The sequence below is a fragment of the Ambystoma mexicanum genome, chromosome 5q, assembly GCF_040938575.1.
Source record: "Ambystoma mexicanum isolate Mex_15411 chromosome 5q, UKY_AmexF1_1, whole genome shotgun sequence".
Taxonomy (NCBI): domain Eukaryota; kingdom Metazoa; phylum Chordata; class Amphibia; order Caudata; family Ambystomatidae; genus Ambystoma; species Ambystoma mexicanum.
In genome coordinates, this window is record NC_090933.1 from 244,813,034 (window position 1) to 244,833,893 (window position 20,860).

General features: G+C 46.0%; 1 protein-coding gene across 15 annotated transcripts in view; it reads right to left on the bottom strand.

The window, feature by feature from the left end:
- PTPRM (protein tyrosine phosphatase receptor type M) overlaps positions 1-20,860 on the bottom strand; it is a 2,094,608-nt gene that overhangs the window by 373,855 nt on the left and 1,699,893 nt on the right. For 8 of the 15 annotated variants that reach the window (XM_069620757.1, XM_069620755.1, XM_069620752.1 and 5 more), the window contains 3 exons: positions 2,679-2,830; positions 719-793; positions 466-492 (listed from right to left, as the gene is read on the bottom strand). In XM_069620757.1, the coding sequence (XP_069476858.1) occupies positions 466-492; positions 719-793; positions 2,679-2,830 (254 nt within the window). The remainder of the gene's footprint in view (positions 1-465; positions 493-718; positions 794-2,678; positions 2,831-20,860) is intronic. The other 7 variants (XM_069620754.1, XM_069620764.1, XM_069620760.1 and 4 more) reach the window with 3 other exon arrangements.

A 20,860-nucleotide genomic window follows, 5' to 3' on the forward strand; every position in this document is an offset into this window, starting at 1 on the left:
AAGCGATATGTGCTGATGCGCATACTGTTTTTAATGATGTCTTTTGTATCAACTTTCTTTTACTCTGTGTGAATTAGGATCTTTATGTATTTTAATTAAGCTGTCCACAATCCCAAGGTGCCCCTACGTGTACACTGTTAAGGCTCTTTTTACACTGTGATCAGAGAAACAAATGGCTGGGGTATAAATGCGATGACTGGCAGCTGGAGTATATGTTGCGAATAAAAATAAAGGGAAAGAAGCATGTCTGATGGAGGTAACACTTGGATAATGCTAGATGCAATCCCTTAAACTTTCTCAAGACCTTCATCAAACGGACTGGTGGATCCCTTGTAGTATTGCTATGGAGAAATGGGTGGAAACACGTCTCAGTTGGTTTCACCCTGTTTATGCTACTGTTCTGTAGCAATCCCTTTTTAAACCTCTACCCCCAAAAACAACTTTGGTAAAGAGAAATGTTCTCACCTAAAATTGCAGTTGGCACAAATGGATCTGTAAAACATCAGAAGCAGGTGAGGGCAGAAAGAGAGAGAACAGTAAGTGACAGCGTTTGAGGAAGCTCTACGGACAACCACCACACTACGACTTAGGTCACAGCATGCAAAGCTGCTGCACAGAAGTCATGCAAAACAGCAGAAAATGCAACTCCTACCATTCCGCGCTCCGGTCGCTTCACTCAAGGAGCATGCACTGTACAGCAACATGTAATAATACTTACCTGGGTAGTAGGATGTAGGCACCGAGGTGCTCAGAGTGTTCGTTTTCATTGTGAATGAAGACGGCGAAGATACTGCTGAAATCACAAGAAAAGCCATGTCAGCACTACTACTGCCAAGTCAACTGGAAACAACGGTATCATGCTAAGCAGTAACTTCCCTAACAAGACTTAGCCGACCAAGCAGGACTTTGAAAAAAGAGCAGCCAAAAGAATGCCACGCAAGATCTATGTGAACATCGAAGAAACACGTGGTAATGTGACTGTGTTATCATGGGACCAATGCCTGAATTTTAAGACACCTACAATCCACAGGCATTTGGCCACTCCTTGCTCACACTTAGGGGTCTGCAACGTTTGGGTTTTCAGATGTTTTGAACTACACCTTCCATCAGCCCTAGCCAGCAGAGTCAATGACAAGGGATTAGACGGAGTCATAGTCAAAAACGTCTCGAGATCCACAGGCTGCAGATACCCTACATTCGCAAATACCTACCACACTACTTCTTCTAGCTCAGAGATATGCCAAATTGCATGTGAGGCATTATAAGAGACAAACTTACAAAGCATAGCTGCAGACTCAAACAGGTCTTTTATGGAATCATTATATGGCGCTTCTGTGTATCCGAACTAAGAATGCACGTTCTAATCTCGACTGGTATCAAGTCATGTAGTTGGTTAGAGGGGAACTTACTTCCAAAATGGTTGCGCTGGCTGCACACAGTGTCGAATGTATCTATTGTTACGCATCATGCCAACAAACCAGTTTCCTAGATCAAAGGAAGAGTTCCTTGCTAAGGAAACAATAACTAGTTCAAATAGTGTATTCAAATTGGCAGTGCCAAGCCTGATGAACAGTGTGTGTGCTCTCAGCTAACTCTTGGCACCAAGTATAAAATCAATGTTGGGGAGATTTAAGCAGCGCATCTAGTGTGGGTCTTGAATCAAGCTATCAATTGTCATCATCTATTACACAAGCAGCCCATCTTCGACGGGTTAGTGCGAAAAGAGTCTGAGTTGCGTCTGGGCACAAACACTACTGAGGATGTCCCAATGTAAAATTACCACATAGGATATGTGACTGTAACCTTTGGCTACCTGGATATTTTACACTACAAGTCCCATCAGTAATAGCCATCACAGCCAACGGTTAGGAACAAAGGGAGGTGTAGTCCAAAACATTTGGACAGCCAAAGGTTGCAGACTCCTGGTATAGGACACTTTTCTGAAAGATTATACTCCATCAGTCAATTTTATCATGATTTGGAGCCAAAGATATTGACTATGTATGTTCACATTTTAATCAAATCAGCAAGTACGGTTGCAACTTTGGAAACACGTCATCATGGAAGATGCTGGCGAATGATGGTGTGAAAAATGTGTGTGCATACATTCATTAGGATTGGTGAAGGTTTAAAATAGAGAAAGGGTAAAGTGTCTTAAAATGGTGAGAAAATAAGACATATATTTTGGTTTCCCGAGTACAGCTGGAACGAGAATAGGGTCATTTGAAAGGAAAAGAGACAGAAAACATATTAATGACAGCTTGACAACAGAAGGCAAGTCTTTCCTTTTTTTAGTTGTGGCAGGTTTGAGAGAAAAATGTTTTACAGCATTGCTCAAGGAAAAAAACAAAGCCAATGTGTAACCACCCTGCAGAAAATTGAGCGAACAATATAGGTATTCACAGTATGGTGCGCATCGAAATGCAAAATAAATGACAGGAGACTGAGCAATAGTCATTAATATCATTTGTAAGGCGCTCATCACACATCTCAGCTGACAAACTGGCTCGTGCAATATTTGCAGCGCTGTAAAATACAGCATGGGCCTTCTGGCACCTCCAGATTTTCTAGCGACTAAGTTTAACTTTAAGCGAGAAGGAGGGAGCCGAGAAAACACTGAGTGACAGCATCCATTCCAGGGAAAGAGTACATGCATCCTCAAATCACTTTGAACTTACATCTGCCATTTGCATTCTGTGCGTCCATGAAAGAGAAGGCCTCGTCGCAGTTGGTGCCTTGCTCGGCGTAGCTTTTATCCATTGAATTCACCATCACTGTCATTTCCTGCCGAGTAGTGCTCAGCGTTTCTTTCCGCTTCTTGGCCAATTTTCTTAAACAATAAAAGGGAGAAAAAAATGAAACCCAGCAAGATTTCAGACATTTCAAGCATGTAATAAGGAGGTGTGGGAGTTAAGAATCCGAGCACGCAGGTGGCGGAATGACTTCGGGTGACCTGCACAACTGAAAGGAACATTTCAATCGACAGGTAGGAAGGTCTAGTCAGACAAAATTAACAAGAAGGCACTCTCATTTGGCCACAGCTATGAAAATGAAGACAGCAGTTAACAAAGGTTCTGAAGAGTACATTAATTTTATTGGAGTTGGACAAAAGTGGTATTTTGAAGAATGAAAAAACGTGCCTTCGAATGAAAGGACCAGACAACCCCAGCCTCTTCCTTCATGTGGGGAACCAAGTTCCCCCATTATCCTTCCTCAGAAAACCCACCACAAGCAGAATCATATCCATCAAAGAATCTACTCAAATTCAGACACTCGCCAGCGCCAAGAGGCCATGAACATGGCACTCACTGAGCTTCACAAATATCAAGAAACAGAAAAATATACTACGCAAAGTTAAATTGAAACAAAGCAAAAGTGTTTACTTTTCTAACCATCCAGAAGTAATGGAAAATAAAGAAAGATAAAACTCTTTTGAATACTTGTCATCAGCATTTGTTTATGCAACAGGACTGAAATGAGCACCCAATTCATGACTAATTAAATATAATTGTGTTTGAACTTAAAGTAGGAAGAAATCAAAAGGCATTTTGCACAAAGAAGCAGTCAATCAAAGTGGCAAGCTTTTTTATAGAAATTAAAGGGAGTGGAAAATAAACAGGCAAACCTGCTCTACATGAGAGCGAGAAGAGGGAAAGTTGAAAAGTGAGAAAGAGAACGAGCAAGAGGGAGCAGTCATGGAGATAAGGTTTCTTGCTAGCGAGGGCCTGCACATTATACATCCAGGCCCAGATCAGTAGCCCTTAGAATTAAAGTAAATACAATTATTTCAGTGGGGTGTTTTCCTTTGCCTGCTCACACAGACCAGACCAATGTTTGAACTATTTTAGGCGATTGGATGGATTAGATAAGTTAAGACAAAATTCATCACAATGCCCACTTTCTTTGATCTAGAACATAAAGTAATGTGAGCCCAAAACAAAATCTCCCCTGAGTTTTATAACTGTACTTTCAAGACACAACAAAAGAAACTGTTTTATAAGGGTACCTACTGCTAGTCATTGTTTGACAAGGGCATGCAGTATGTTTTTGTGTGTGATGTGATGAAACATTTGAAGTGCACAAAAAGGAAAGGGTTTTTGTTTCTGATTCAGTTTCGTGTTTTGAGAAATTAAATAGCTAAATACGGTCTGTGGGGGCTTTGAGAGTAGATGCACCTACTGCAGTATGAATGACTCAAACATTCACACTTACCAGAATTGTCATAGGCAAAGGAGAAAAATGCACTGCATCACAGCAGAAGTAGGGGCTCCACAAATTAAACGGCACATTTTAATATTACCCAATCATTGGTATTCATTTAATCGACTGGGTAGAGATAACAAAAAGGAGTTGGCTATCGAGAATGTGCATGACTTTTCTTCTGGTGTATAAAAGTAAATTGCATGACACGTAACTACTGAATATAAACATTCATAAACGTACACAAAGTTAGAAATGCAGAACAAACATGACCTGCCTTTCTCATCTAACACAATTCCGTCATTCACACTCTTGTTTTTTTTTTTAAATATGGTACAACCAAGCTCTCTAATCATGTTCTACAATTCCTGGCATTTGCATTGCATGTAAATTTGTATTTTTGGTCAGATTATTAATGGTATTTTTGGATTTCCGTAAAATCTGACTTTACCTGATTTATACCCTCTGGAAGTAAAGTTCCCTTTTAGGGGCTCATCCAACATTGCCAGAAATATCCACTAGATGGCAGCACTGGGCTTGCTACAGATTAACGGAAAATTAGGCAAGGTCAGCACTGCCATCCAGTGGGCATTTTTAGAAATGTTTGTACCTGAAGTTGATCCAAATTGAAACAGGTCATATGATATGGTGCCCTTTATTTTTATATTTGTATGGACCGTGTATTTGAAAAAATAGCAATTTGTTTGAAGTTAATTATTTGATTCCCAAAAATACAGCACAGAAAAACATCAGTTAGGCACTGGTCTGACAAGGTTCAAAAGGACTACTTGATCAAATGTCACTCTATATTCCAATGATCCTCCATCAAACAGTAGTCCACTCGAGTTCTAGTCAGGAAATGGACCAAGGAAAGGTCACTTCTAGTCCCATAAGGAGGGGTTTTCATCAAAATTTGATTGTAGAGTTTGGTTAAAGAATAACAGAGTTACACCTGTGATTTGGAATGCCTTATTCCCATTGAATTAAATATCCAGCAAGGTTCTAGAATCTATTTTACAATCCCCTGATCAAATCGGCAAAATGTATATCTTTACCGTAGGCTTAATAGTAATCTATGTGATGAAAAGCTTAGTTCCCCGCAAGTATTTTTACACAAAAAGGTTGTTCAGTTGCTGTATTGCATGCAGCTTTAAACATGAATATACAGATAAACCTGACTCAGTCTACCATGCACATTCTCCTTCCTGCTGGATTCACTGCAAAATATATTTGGTCTCTTATCTTGTCCCATGTCGGGCAACAGGAGCCCATCAAGTCCTTATTTAATTCTTTGCATTTTGTATGTGTAGTTTTCTTTTTCGATATTAACTATTTTCCTGCTAAGTGCCAGAAAGGGGGTGGTTTGGGAAGGTTTTATAAAGAAACATGGATTTAAATGGCAAGTAAATGGCGCAAGGGCCGCATGCCGAGAAGGATCCTGCGCAAGCCGTGGCGCAGAAAATTATTTGGGTGCCACGCATATTCATGGATTTAAAGATGCATTACTACTAGCCATTGCGCAAGCACATACAAGCTGCGCGAGGAACAGCCACAACACGCCCCCAAGCACACCAAAAAGCAAGCAAAAGGACAAATACCGTGCAAGGGTCCGCGCCACCCCTGGCCCACCATCCAGTATCCCTGCGAGAAGGAGTGCCTCACCTTGCAAGCCCAGACTGCACCCCAGCGAAAACGCGCGTCCTCCCTCGCAAAGCCAGACTGCACCCCAGCAAAATCGCACGCCTCACCTCGCAAGCCCAGGCTGCACCCCATTGAAAACACAGGCAGCCCACTCCAGACTGGACACCACCCACATGCGGCCCACTCCAGACTGGACACCATCCCCAGCCCCACTAACCTGTGACAACCCCCGAGGCAGCCCACTCCAGACTGGACAGCCCCCACAGGCAGGCCCCTCCAGACTGGGCACTACCCCCAGATCCCCTCACCTGTGACACCCCCCCAGGCAACCCACTCCAGACTGGACACCCCCCACTGGCAGCCCACTCCAGACTGGACACCATGCTCTAGCCCCCCTCACCTGTGACCACCCCAGGCAGCCCACTCCAGACTGGACACCCCCCACAGGCAGCCCAGTACAGACTGGAGAACCCCCACAGGCAGGTCCCTCCATACTGGGCACCGCTCTCCAGCCCCCTCACCTGTGACACCCCCCCAGGCAACCCTCTCCAGACTGGACCCCCCCCTCACTGGCAGCCCACTCCAGACTGGACACCATGCTCCAGCCCCCCTCACCTGTGACACCCCCAGGCAGGCCACTTCAGACTGGGCACCAGCCCCCCTCACCTGTGACCACCCCAGGCAGCCCACTCCAGACCGGACACCCCCCACAGGCAGCCTAGTACAGACTGGACAACCCCCACAGGCAGGTCACTCCATACTGGGCACCGCTCTCCAGCCCCCTCACCTGTGACCCCCCCACCCCCAGGCAGCCCACTCCAGACTGGACACCTCCCACAGGCAGCCCACTCCAGACTGGACACCACCCACAGGCAGCCCACTCCAGACTGGACACCCCCACAGGCAGCCCCTTGATATTCTTTAACAATACCAGTGCAATGCATGTCTGCAGCTCACCTGAACTTCCATGGTCTTACAGCACCATGAAGTGCTATACCAACATGTACTTCGCAAATACGACCAACTTGAGCACCGCACGTCCATCCATGAGCGAAGCATCTGCTCACACACCCTTCCAAGCCTTAACCAGCCATCCCCATACACAAGTGACAAGTGAATGCAAATCCATGTGCATGTTGTCCGTGGCACATTTCCAAGGCATGGAAGCACAGTAATTGAATGTGTGCCCATGACAGAAGCAAACCTACTAAACGATGTTGCAAGATACACAAACAATGGCCGGGCATGTTACAGCCTGAGCATCAGTGACCTGAGTGGAATGGGTGGCAAAATACCTGTCAGGGAACAATCACATGAAAGGGCCGTGCATGGGTGATGGTAGGGCAGTCAGAGAGAGCATGAATCACAGAGACTGGACAATTGTGCAGCCACTCCGGAAGAGCAAACATGGCCCACTACTGCATTCCAATGGGTTTTACACAGCAATGACAAACAAACGTGCTATTAACGTGACCATGGAACTCCTCCACAGAGAGCCCACCTCCCTCCACCCCAACCACACTGATGCCAAACACGCAGTGATGCTGCACAGGTAATGGAAAGGAAAACATACAGTGCAGACCCAGTTGTCTGATGGACCCAACCCCAAATGTCAGGCACATGTGCATCCTACCATCTGCAACCATCCCAGCAGCAACAACACACGCGCATGCATGCTACAAGACTTCCAATGGAGAGACGCACTTCCTCAAAATAGAACTATTAAATAAGCCAATACACAAATGAACTGCATGCAGTATGTAATGTAACAAACAACAGAATGATGTAGTGTACATAGATGTGTACAGAAATAAATGGGGAATCAAGCACAAAGTAGTCCAGGGGAAATATGAAATAAAAAATATATCCCAAGCTCAAACAACTATACACAATACAAACTGGGAAGGAAAGTCTTCAAAGTCTGGGGAAAATAATAAATAACAAAAGGAAACCCACACCTAAATAACTAGGTACAAAGGCAGCAGGCTAGTCCTCCTCCTCTCCAATCTCACTGAGCCTTTCCGACAGGGCTTAGTCCAGCGCCATGTCCTCACCCCTTAGGTGGGCCTCCGTTTTTGCCTGGAGGGCTTGCAGATTCTCCAGCATTTGTGTCTCTGTCACTCAGGCGTCCCGGCAAGTGGCCTCCAGGATGGCAGGCCGCATCCTTGCTTGATGCAGAGCAATTTCAGCCCTGGCCATCACAACCCTCACTTTCCAATCCCGCTGCCTCTCTGCCCCGATCTGCTCTTCATATCCTCGGAACATGGAAGACATCCTGTCCCTCAGGTCCATGTGTGCCTCCTTCCTCACACTTCGCACCTGCCTCCTTTCGGTGGTCTGCCCTGAAACAAATAGTCTCCTCCTGGTTGCCACCTGCTGCCTCAGTGCCCAGTGTCTGCTATGTGGTACGCCCTCCAAGCTGATGATGAATCCCAGGGTCATAAAGCACCTGCACTGCTCATGGGTGCCTCCTGCCTCTCCATTGGCGGTGCCACTGTCATTGCCTGGATAGGCAGGGTGACCACCTTAGCTGATGTGCCTTGGACTGCCAACTGGTATCGCGTACGCATCTATTTCTTTTGAGGGGGTGTATGTGCATTACGCATACTGTATTTTGGACACATGGGTACATTTGAGCCTTGCTGGACCACAGAACTATGTCTTCCATCACATAGACTGCCCCCTCACTCAAACTGCCCAGGACAATTGCTTGGTGTGCTTTACATTTTTCCCTTACAGCTGCAACATCAGTGGAAAAGCCCCAAGAGGGAAAGGGGGCAGATGTGGCCGGGGTCAGAGGCGTCCTACGGAAGCAGCTGCCCAAGTCCCAAGGGTTCAGGGATGTGCTGAGGAAGCAGCTGCCCAAGCCCCAAGGGTTCACGGACGTGCTGCAGAAGCAGCTGCCCCAGACCAAAATTGTAAAGGACGTGCTGCAGAAACAGCTTCCCCAGACCAAAAGGGTAAGGGATGTGCTGTGGAAGCAGCTGCATCAGCCCAAAAGGTTAAGGGACATGCTGCAGAAGCATCTGCACCGGCCCCAGGGGGTAATTCCATGCCCCAGGCCACTTGTGGCATCTGGGCCCCAGAGTGGTCCCACCTACACAGGGGTGGCAACAAAACCTTGTGGCAAGAAGGCAAAGCAGGCTGAAATCCACAACACAGCACTGGCACGTTGAGTAAGAAGAACTTCCATGATGAAGAACTCAAGATCCTCCTGGACTACGTGGCCATTCACCACGTTGACATGTGCCACCAATCGGGGAGCACTCATACAACTGCTCATCGTATGGCACATTGGCAGCATGCCATGGATGAGATCAATGCCTTAGGGTTTGAGAAGTGCAGTGCTGCACAGGTAGTGTAGCGCTGGAACGACCTCACCCTTCGCACCAAGTGCAAGCTGAGTGCCAACCTAGACTCTGCTCTGGCAAATGGAGCGAGGTCACCAGAGGAGGAGGAGCCGACTGAGCATGAAGAGGCTATGAGGCAATTCATTGTACTGGAGGATGAGCAAGGACACATCTGGTGAGTGACCAAGATTGTGCATCCTGAGTACGCGAAGTGAAACATCAAGATATATAATTGTGGTGCACATTTGGTTGCATTTGAATGACTGCCCCGGGTGAAACATGTTGTGGTGTATGGACTCCTGCCCAGTGTATGAAACAGGGTGTGTACCTTTACTCTTTTGTAGTAACCACAAAGTTTCAAAAGAAACAGGCCAGCCAGGGTGTTTGGCCTGTTCTCTTGAGTTGTTTAAAAAACAAAACAAAAACTTTTCATACAATTTGTAAAGAAATAAAATGTACAAGCAATACATAAAATATATTTTACTGCTTTGTGAAGTGAGTGGCTAGAATATGTAGGTACAAAAAATACAATAACATAAATCTGTTCTGAATGACTGTTTACATTCGAAAAAGGGGACATTCAACACATTGTGAGGGCAAATTGAGAACAATTAACATGTGAAAACAAATTTAGAACAGTTAACATGTGAAAACAACATAGTGCGAGATAATTAAGTCCAATATCTCTAGAGGAGTAGTGCTTCAAAGTTTTTCCGCAAGTAGGGAACAAGTTATAGATGCATATATACTTTTACTAGTCATTTGAATGCATCATAAGTTCCCATATTTAGTGTTCGAAAGTTGTTTAGTTAGGAATTATTTCCTTATTGTGAAGTCAATGAATGATGCAGGGTCTTTTGACACAAGATATCCGATCATTAGCCAACGTGATCAGAAGTTGGTTTGTAGCAGAGATTTCAACTTGACTATTTATACAGGTATATCACTGTTCCCTGTAATTGTCACGTTTCGGCGGTAGTAGGTTGAGGTGGAGTCCGCCTTCATCAGGGATAAAAATGAGGGACCCTGTAGGGGGTGACATAAGTGTTGGTGAGAGTGGCTATAATACCCAAAGAGTCCCAATCAATGGGGCTAATGTTTACAACTAAGTTTGTTCTCATGGCAACCGGTTTATGAACTCACTTGCCGGTGTGTGCTTGCTCAAGCGCATTGGTGTGGCCACAGTTCGTGGAAAGGAGGAGACCGTCTTATGCCGGGACCATGAATGTAGGTTCCCTGGTCCAGATTTGCAAGCTTCCAAAAAATGACAGAATGTTCACGAGTGGTCTCGAGGCTGTATGAAATGAACAGATACGGTAAAACCGTTGTAGATCCGAGGAATCCGCAGTTTAGTTACTATTCCAGGGGTTATTGATTGGGTCATGCCAAGAAGCCACTGTCACGCTTTAGAATTAGGCGGCAGATGGGATACGGTACAGTTGGAAACATATCTTTTTTACTTTTATGTTAGGATATTAGATTGTTTATTTATTTGCAAGTCAGGTGCCCGTATATTTAGGTGCAACTAGCAGGTTGTGAGCAGTTGGAGGCTATGTGACCCTATGGAGAGAATCTGAGTATGTTGTGAAAGGATTAGTAAAGAACAAAACGTCCTATGCATCAGCTATTATCCGCATGTTAGTTTGGTGCTGGTGTCTTCATGGTTGGATGTTCGGTTAAGGAGTTAGTGCGGTGTACCGGGAATCGCTTTCAGGTCAGAGCGCACACGTGTCGTTAGCTCAAGGGTCGGACAGGCACGCGGACGCGTACGAGCAGGCGGCCCCAGGCTCACCTTGTTATTCCAGCGCTGAGTCATGCTGTGTCGCTGCTTCAGTCTGCGAGGTCTCTGCCGCGGGTGTGTCGGCGAGACGTGCGTTGCCAGGAAAGCGGAAGGAAAGGTCCGCCCGCAGGGTAAGCGAATTGGTCGTTGCTAAGAACGCCAGTGCATGCGCACTTCGAACTTTGTCATTATTGACAAGACAGGTGTTTCCACGGTGCGCATGCCCCCTTGCTTGTTGGCATTTGACTAGGGAATTGCATATTGGACATTCCTCACATTTGTTAACTACTGTAGTGGTAAGTCAAAAAAACGGAAACTTCATCAATGCGTGTTCGCAAGTTCGGTTTGTGTTAAAAAGTAAATGGATGGTCAGAATAAGAGAAGCTTATATGCATGATTCAGTGCAGCAATGTTTGCTTAAATGCAAATCTTGGTGATTCGTATGCATGTAAAATATATCGCAGTGCGATTTGTATGTCAGGTTAGGGAATTGATTTAAATCACTAATGTCCGACCCGAAGGGCCGTGGACACATCGCCTAAGACATATTGCGATTATGCATGTTGTGTATGGTTGAGAGAGAGTATTCCGCCAGCATTATGATAAGTGTCCAGCTTGTGAATCCATCGTGCTTCCTTTTTCATGAGACTCTGGTGGATATCAGGTCCTCCCTTGACTTTTTCAATCACCCACCACAGAATGTTGTTGGGGGTGTGGTTAAGGTCCAGAAAATGTTCAACCAGGGGTGCAGTTATGTTTTTACATCTAATTTTTGATCTGTGTTCCGATATTCTGGTGGAGATGGCTCGTGTTGTTTGGCCAATGTATCGAAGGCCACATAGGCACTCTATACAATAGACTACATTTTGGCTCTTGCAGTTAGTCAGGTCTCTGAGTATCCAGTTACGTGTGCCAATTTGGAAGGAACTCATCTTTTTAGTAAATTTACAGGCAACACAGTTACCACATGGGTGGTGTCCTTGCAAGGGTCGAAGGGTGCGGGTGGTGTTTGAAACAGGTTGAAACAATGAGTGTACAAGGTGCTCCTTTAGGTTTTTTCCTCGTTTATATGCAAATCTGGGAGCAGGGTCTTCAGGCATGTTCAAGCGGGCGATGTGCCAATGTTTATTGATAATCTGTTTAATTTTTGAAGTGTGGGCTCCAAAGGTAACTACACATGTTAGCTGTTTATCCGGAGGATCTGTGTTATCTCGTTGTAATTGGAGAAGAGTTTCACGGTTGCAGTTCCGGGCTCTCTTATCAGCTAGATCTAGCTGTTTCTTAGGATAGCCCCTCGCTTTGAGGCGTGTGGTCAAGTTCTGGGCATGGTTCTTGTAGTCATCTAGGGAAGAGCAATTTCGACGTATTCTTCGGTACTGTCCATATGGTAAATTATTTCTGGTATGTTGCGGGTGATTGCTGGTGTAGTGAAGGAGAGTGTTGCGGGCAGTTGTTTTTCGATACAGATCACATACTAGCTTTCCATTTTCGAAGCAGATCGATAGGTCCAGAAATTTTATTTCATGGTTGCTTTGTTCAATCGTGAACTGGATATGTGAATTACAGGAATTTAGCCAGTTCCAGAAGTTGGCGAGTTCGGCTAGGCTGCCGGTCCAAATGAAGATAACATCGTCGATATAGCGGTGCCAGTGGCTGATGTTGGTTTGCCAGTTATTGTGGTTGGAGAATACAAAGTCTTTCTCAAATTTAGCCATGAACAAAATAGCTAGACTAAGTGCAAGCGCAGCCCCCATGGCCGTTCCCTTTGTTTGCAGGTATATGGTGTTGTCAAAAGTGAAGAAGTTTTGTTGAAGAACAATCGTCATGATTTCAACAATAAAGTTCACTGGGGTCCTGGTCCCGGGAGGGTTGAGGGTAAGCCATTCCCTGATACATTCAATTGCATCCTCTTGGGGAATGCTGGTGTACAGCGATTTGATATCCATACTAACCAGCAGTTGTTCCAAAGGATTGAATTCCAAGTCTTCAAAGATGATTATCGTATGGGTGGTGTCCCGAAGGTAGGTTGGAGTATGGATGCTGATTGGTTGCAGAAAAGTGTCTACAAATTTGGATAGTGGTTCAATGATTGAGCCGCATCCTGAAACTAGAGGTCATCCTGGTGGGTTTATAGCGTCTTTGTGTATTTTGGGTAATGAATAAAAGCATGGTGTCCTTCCAGCTGGTTTGATTAGGTATTCTGCTTCCTTTTGTGAGATCCGCTCGCATTGTAGTGCGAAGTTAACCGCTTCCGAGATTTCTTGTAATATTTCTCGCGTAGGGTCTTTTCGAAGTATTGAGTAGCTTTCTCGGTCATCAAGTAGTGCTAGAGCCATATTTTTGTATTGGTCTATGGTCATAATCACTAGGCCTCCCCCTTTGTCTGCTGGTTTGATGATAATATTTTTGTTGGTCTGTAGTGATGTTAATGCCCGTTTCTCAGCTGGGGAGTGTAAACATGAGTGGATACAAACCATGTGTTGTAGATCAGTTGAACGTGGCCGTGTGAGAGTACTCCTCTCCCACTAGCATACCCACACAACATCTGCAACATGATAACACAACGTGCACTCTTGTTAGCTGCATCCTTGTAGTGCTAGACATGTGCTTGTGTCCGAAATAAAAGTTACGCTTCATGCCCTGCAGGGTAAAGAATCTCTTTTCGCACATGTACATAGGTACTTCCATGCTTCATAGAACATACAAGATGACAACCAACCCACCTTACGGGTTGCCCTGAGTGAGTGTGCATATGTCTAGACTGTGCACATCCCGCCTGCCACAGTGGCAATGATTCCTGAGGCAAATCGTTATGAGGCCTGATCCCTGTTACCATCCCACGCTCAGCCTACACTATATGGGTCCATGCCCCTCTCCCCCTTGTAGCTCACTGTACCTTGTTCCTATCTACAACTCCATTGACTTACTATCTCCACTTCACAGACCTTACCTAGGTGGTACTCTTACAGCCATACATGAACTGGGACTGTTTCCTTTTTCACACACGGCATGTTTCCATTGTGTACAGTCCCTGTGCCAGGTCACCAATGGGGTGGCATCTGATGGATGCAGACTTGGATGTGGATATGTGTGTCTGCCTGTTGCCATGTGATGTAATTGCACGTCACAGAGCCACCTGGCCGTGCCCATTTCACTGGTATTAGTCAACAGTTAGCTGTGCCATGGGCCATAATGTGCTTCTTAATGACCCTGTTTGATGGCAATGTGTCCACTGGCAGCATGGCTCTGAGCAGGGAATGTCGTTGCCAGTCTGCACATGCCATGGTCAGATAGCTTGGTGTACATAGTGTGTGGATGGTGTATTTCTTATGGTGACATGCCCTGCATTTTGTTGCATGACAGCAATGTGATACACATGTTTACTGTAGACACGTTACACATGACTCCACATGTCTTTTTCTGTCCATGTGCAGATGAGGAGGCACCAGATGCAGAGGAGGAAGAAGAGTCTGTGGCGCTTCAGACCACCAGTGTAGGACAACGTGGCGTGGCAGGCCGTGAGAATCCACTGGTGCTACAAACCATCCTGAGCAGTGTTGCATACACTTCTGACTCTTTGGACTCAAGTAGCTCCGATGCTGAACCGGATGTGCAGTCCTCAATGCTGGCGGAGGTGAGTGCACCAATGGGTGGAGCAGATGCGGCCCGTGAGTCTACCGGGGGGTCAGGTGCCTTCGCAAGGCCAGTCAGTGGTGTTACGCCCGTCTGCGGTGGTTACCACTGCAATGCCACACTCCCATGTATTGGTTTCTGGTCCTGGGGCAGATGTCCATCGGAGGGTTGCAGTCCTGCAACCACTGACAGGGGAATCACAGCAAGAGTCATGCTCCCTTGGATCAAAAGGATACAGCCTCTAACAAGCCCAAATCACTCCCCTTAAAAGGAGCACTACTAAATGTCAGATCCCTTGTTGCCCATCCTATAGAAATTGCTGACATCATCCTGACTAACAATCTTGACTTCCTCGCCATAACAGAAACTTGGCTACATGAGGCAGCAGGACCTTATTTAACCTTAGCTATTCCCGACAAATACTCCATCCTCACAGCTGACAGACCCAATGCTCGGAGAGGAGGTGTAACTATTATCTTTAAATTCTCCCAAGACCTCAGATCAGTCACTTCCTCTCCACTAAAATCATGTGAGCACCTTACTATCAAGTTGCCAACCTCTCCCAATAGCACAATCTCCATTCACTTAATATATAGACCCCCAGGTCATCCTGGAGCCTTTGAGGAAGACACCACCTCTCTAATAGCTGAGAAATCTAAGCCATCAGCACAAATCATTATCCTCGGAGACTTTAACCTTGGGTACAATGACCCTAATGACTCTCCAACCTCCTCGTTAGCTAACGCTCTAGCTGAGCATGGCTTCACACAACTCAGCTCTCAACCTACTCATCAGAAAGGTAGAATCATCGATTGGGTAGCTGCTCTCAATTGCAATATTACTTGCACAGCCCCCAACCTCTTGTATGGACTGACCACCATCTCATTAATATCAACAACCTAGCTCCCAATAAGTGCCCTACTGCACCAGCCTGTCCGACAGGAATAAGCGTAACATCACCGCTGAAGCACTAATACCTTTGGTCCTTCCCACTCTCAATGCACTTCCGGCCACTGCCGACCTTAACTTATTGGTCAACACCTACAATGATTCCATGGCCATTGCCATTGATACCATCGCCCCATTGAAACTGTGCAAAGGAAAACCTAGAGCTCATTTGAACTCTTGGTACACCCCCAAACTCAAACTATTGAGGATAAAGAAAGCTAAATTAGAAACACTTTGGAAAATGGCACCATCCGCTGAAAACAAAACCAATCTAACGAATATCTCCTCCTTATATAAAAATTAGATAATTTGCAACAAGAAAGAAACCTAAAATCAGACAGGATCCTGCACCAGAGAACTTTTCAAAATTCTAAAGGAATTACAAAATCCTAATCCACCTACATATACTTGCACGAAAGACAAACCCTGGTGCACCAGTATCCAGAAAGCCCTCGCCAACAAAATCTCAGGGCTTCAAACCAAAATAGAGTGTAAACGACAACAACTCACGAGTAGCAAGTCTACCAGCCCAAGCACACCACCCCCCATTGACACCAATTTAGGCTTCACATTCTAAAACCTTCCAACTGCAAAGGGGACAGCTGCCCTGCCCAGATTATAAAAGGCACAGTCAGAGATCTATCCCCTTTTATCATCAAATTAATAAACCTGTCTTTCTCCACTAATTCAGTCCCTAGTAACTTGAAACAATCATGGGTTCTCCCACTTCTAAAAAAACAATCATTAGACCCGGCCATACCCACCAATTACAGACCTATCACCACAGTCCCATTCTTGCTAAAAATCCTTGACAGAGTCGCCTGCCTACCTGCAAATTCAGGACCACCTAGAGGCAAACCAATTGCTAGGAATACATCAATCTGGCTTTAGACCGCAACACGGTACAGAAACTGCCCTTGTTGACCTCAACAGTCAATTGATGAAATCAAAGATAAAGGCAACGCAGCCATCCTACTCCTTTTAGACCTCTCAGCAGCTTTCGACCTGGTCGATCACAAAATCCTCTGCAACCACCTATCTTCTGCAGCTCACTTCTCCTCCTCTGCTGTCATATGGATACAATCCTTCCTGGCTAACAGAACCATGAGGGACTTCTCACCAGTAGCAGCTGCTGACCCTATCCCTATCATATGTGGTGTCCCACAAGACTCATGTGTTTCGCCCACTTTGTACAATATATTTACAAAGCCACTCTTTGACAAACTGGACCATCTGGGTGTCACCTACACCAATTATGCAGATGACACCCAGATACTCCTCACCCTTTCAGGTAACTACAATGCTGACGTCATCCGGATTAACAAAAATTTTACCATCATTCAGGCATGGATGGCCACACATGGCCTCTGCATGAATGATGAGAAAACTGAACTTCTCCTCGTCAGTTCACCCAATAACCTACAGCCCTAATTACAATAGCATAATCATCGATGGTAACACTATTCCCATTGTCAAAAGTGTGAAAACTCTTGGCTTTTATCTTGATGCCAACACTAACCTCTCCAAACAAATTAACATGACTGCCTCAGCCACTCCCTACACGGGTAAGCTGATCAGGGCCTGCAGACCTTTCTTGTCCTCTAATAGCTGCCTCACCTTGGCCAGGGCTCTTATACAGTCCAAACTGGATTACTGTAACAGTCTATACCTAGGCGCAAACCAATCCATAATTAATAAACTACAGGTAATCCAAAATAACACTTTACGAGCAACATTAAACATCCCCGTGCGAGAGCACATCTCCTCCACCATGGCTCTCCATACAGCAAAAAATCGACCTAAAAACCATCTGTCTCACATACAAAGCCTTAAATCACCTAGCCCCCCCTTATCTCACCAACAAGTTTACCTTGAAATCTGTTGCCTGAATGACTGGATCCTCAAACACATTATGCCTAACAGTGCCCAGATTCACCTTAAAAAGAGTTGGAGGATCCAGCTTCATGGTCCTTGCCTCCCAACTTTGGAACACCTTACCACTCAACATCAAATCTATCTAGTCCTTCCAGTCATTTAGAAACAGGTCATTAGTTGGTTACTGGACAAAAACGAGCATTTACCTTCCTCTCTCTACTATGTCTGATGATATTGTCTACACTGTAATTGTACTTTTTACTTACAAACTGTATAAATGTATATCTGTAAAATGTATATAATGTACTATGTAACCGTTTACCGAAGCGCCATTTTGCCTCTGGGTCCGGAGCGCTATACAAATAAATAAAACAAACAAACAAACGTGGGGGATGTGTGCAGACTGGGCAGACAGGAAGGGAGCAGCAGATATTGCGTTCCGCACACCAACAGGGTGCTGCCTATGAGAGCTTGGCTGAAAGCATGGCTAGGGTGGCTAGCTCCATGACCCCTCCAGTAACATAGGTGGAGAAAGAGCTGCAGGGCATGCATTCCACATGCCGCTCCCACAGGCTGTGCATGGAGGCCAACATCATGGGTCGACGGGCAGATCTGCAGTGTCTGCAGGCATCGCTGCTTGCAGAGGGTCAGGCACACAGGGAAGACCTGAGGCGTGAGTTGTTGGCCCACAGAGCTGCAATATGTGAGGAAGAGGCAGCCAGCAGAACACTGTTGCGCCAGGAGATACTATCATTGAGGCAGACAATTGCAGAGGAACTCTGTGCAACCCGTGAGGTTGTGCATAGAGACCTCCAAGCCCTCAGTCTGCTGGTGCATTCATCAATGTCACGCATGGCGGCTGCCACTGAGGATCAGGCCAGGGCACTGCGTGGTGAGCCTCCAGCACCACTTCCACCTTCTGATTCAATGCAGGATGTTGGTGCCAGCAGAGACATACTTCCCGGTCCACCGTAGCTGTTCGGTCCATGAGCCCATAGAGGGGAATCATTTTTTCTTTTTAATTTTTACGTCCACCCATGAATGGACATTGACATGCACCCTGTACCTCCCCCCTCCTGGGTGAACCCCTCCTCCACCCAGTCCATGATGAAAAAGTTTTTTTTTTTTTTTAATACTTTAGGTGATCCCCAGTCCAGGATGTTGGCATTTTATTTTTGAGTTGCCACTTCCAGGTTTTATTGTTATTTATTTTCTTTTTCCTTGGGTTGTGCAGTTAACATCTCAAAGCCATGGCGTTTCAGTGGTGAACATGCAGGCATGCACAGTGAGGTCAACTTGCATGTTTGCATGGTCGCGCACAGGATGGCATGTGCAGTTAACTATGGGTTCTGTGTTTCCTTGTACATGTGTGCTGTGTGAATGGTACTTTACTATGCCTGTTGTAATGTCTTCTCCAATGTTGTTTCAGTAATTTGTGATCTGGCGGTGACTGCTGTCCGGCGAAGACACCCTGCACCCTTTGACATCCATGCTCCCCATGCCCTCCCCATGCCCTTGCACTGCATGTGATCACTTGGGATTGACTTGTCTTGTGGGGCACCAGTACTTCTTCATGGCCTCTCTTGTGTAGGTTTCCCCAATTATGGTGCGCAGCCCCAGTTACAAGCCACACCATGGGAACATTGATGCACATTTTTGGGATGCCATGTTGTGTAACAGCACATTACATTTATCAGTTTTGAATTTTTCAGATGCATGTGTCATGCGTGCTGCACCATGGTGTTTTGCAGCTTCAAGTTGACCGCAGCTGGGTGCACGGTACTGCTGCATTCAATTGAACCTTGCAATTTTAGCTCGCATCCTACGTTTAGCATGCATTTATCCTTGCTTGCAGTGTCACATTGCTTTGTGTTGTCTGCTTATGTCTTTCATGGCAGTTGCTTCAGTGGCCAGCATTCCAGTCTAACATCGGCCTCTGTGAATTGATGCGTCAAGCATGATCTTGCTTGGAGTGCAAGTGGTGAGTATTTGTGTACTTGCATTCTTGTACTTAGCATCAGGGCTGAACTCTACAAAATCTGCAGGGAACTTGCCAACCCATCTGCAGTATCTTCTGCCCCTACTCCTTCCCAGGCTCTTTGTAATGCACTCGCCTCTCACTTCTTTTCCAAAATCCAGGACATACTGAACAGCCTTGTCATGCACTCTTCCAACTCAACCTTCCCTCTCTGCCCCCTATCACTCACCCTCCTCCTTCCTCCTTCTCCTCCTCTGCTCCTGTCTCCCCTGAAGAAGTCACTAGAGTTGTCAACTCCATGAGGTCTCTTCCAAATAGGTTGCCCCATGCTCCTCCAGAACCATCAAGGACATCTCCTCTCTCACCCCTGCTCTTGCTATCCTTTGCTGCTGGTTCTTTTCCATCCTCCCTCAAGCACTCCTTTGTGCGCCCCCTCCTTAAAATACCATCTGCAGACCCTTCCTGTCCAGCTGACTAATGCCCCATTCCATCACCCCTTTCCTGGGGAAACTGCTCGAGAAGTTGACCCTCCCCCAACTCAACGACCATACTGAACTTGTTGGCGGTCTACATGACCACCAGCCTTGATACCGAGATTCCAGAGGCATGGAAACTGCTTTGCTGAACACCCATGAAGAACTGCTTGCTTCCCTCAATTCCAAATCCCCTGCAGTGCTCATCCTCCTTGATCCCTCTTCTGCATTTGACACAGTGAACCGTTCCATCCTCATAAAAAGGCTCCATGATATCCTTGGTATCTCCGAGCGGGCAATGGACTGGCTTACCTCGTTCCTAACCAACCGTTCCTCCAAAACCATTGTGGGTCCTTTCTCCTTCCCAACTTCCTCCTTCACTTGTGGCGTCACACAGGGCTCCATTCTTTCACCCTGGCTCTTTAACATATACCTTTCCCTGCTGGCATGCCTCATTGCCTCGCCGCCTCCTCCCCCTACTTCCAGTGCTACGCTGCCGACATACAACTCTTCTTCAAACTTCATACTGATGCCCTTGCACCTTCCATCACCCTGACTGCCTCTCCGCCATCCAGGCCTGGTGCACTGCTGATGACCGCTGCCTCAAGCCCAGCAAAACAGAGATTTTCCCTATTGGATCCCCTGCACCCTACTTCATCCCTCATATTCAGGACATTGTCAAGAAAACTCACTTTCAGCTCGTCCTTCTCAAAGGAGCCATACCCTTTCTCACCTTCCTCCAGAGACTCAATGTTACCCGCGCTCTGTTCTCTCCGGGCTAAACTACTGCAGCAGCCTACTCCTTAATCTTTCATTGTCCACCCTACAACCCCCCCCAGCTTCCCCTGAATTGGGCAGCAAGACTTATCCTTGGCCTCAAGCCCAGGGACTGCATCTCTTCTGCCCTACAAAGCCTTCACTGGCTCCCGGTCTCAGCACAGATTACATTCTAATTCCTGTGTATTATCCACAATGCTATCTG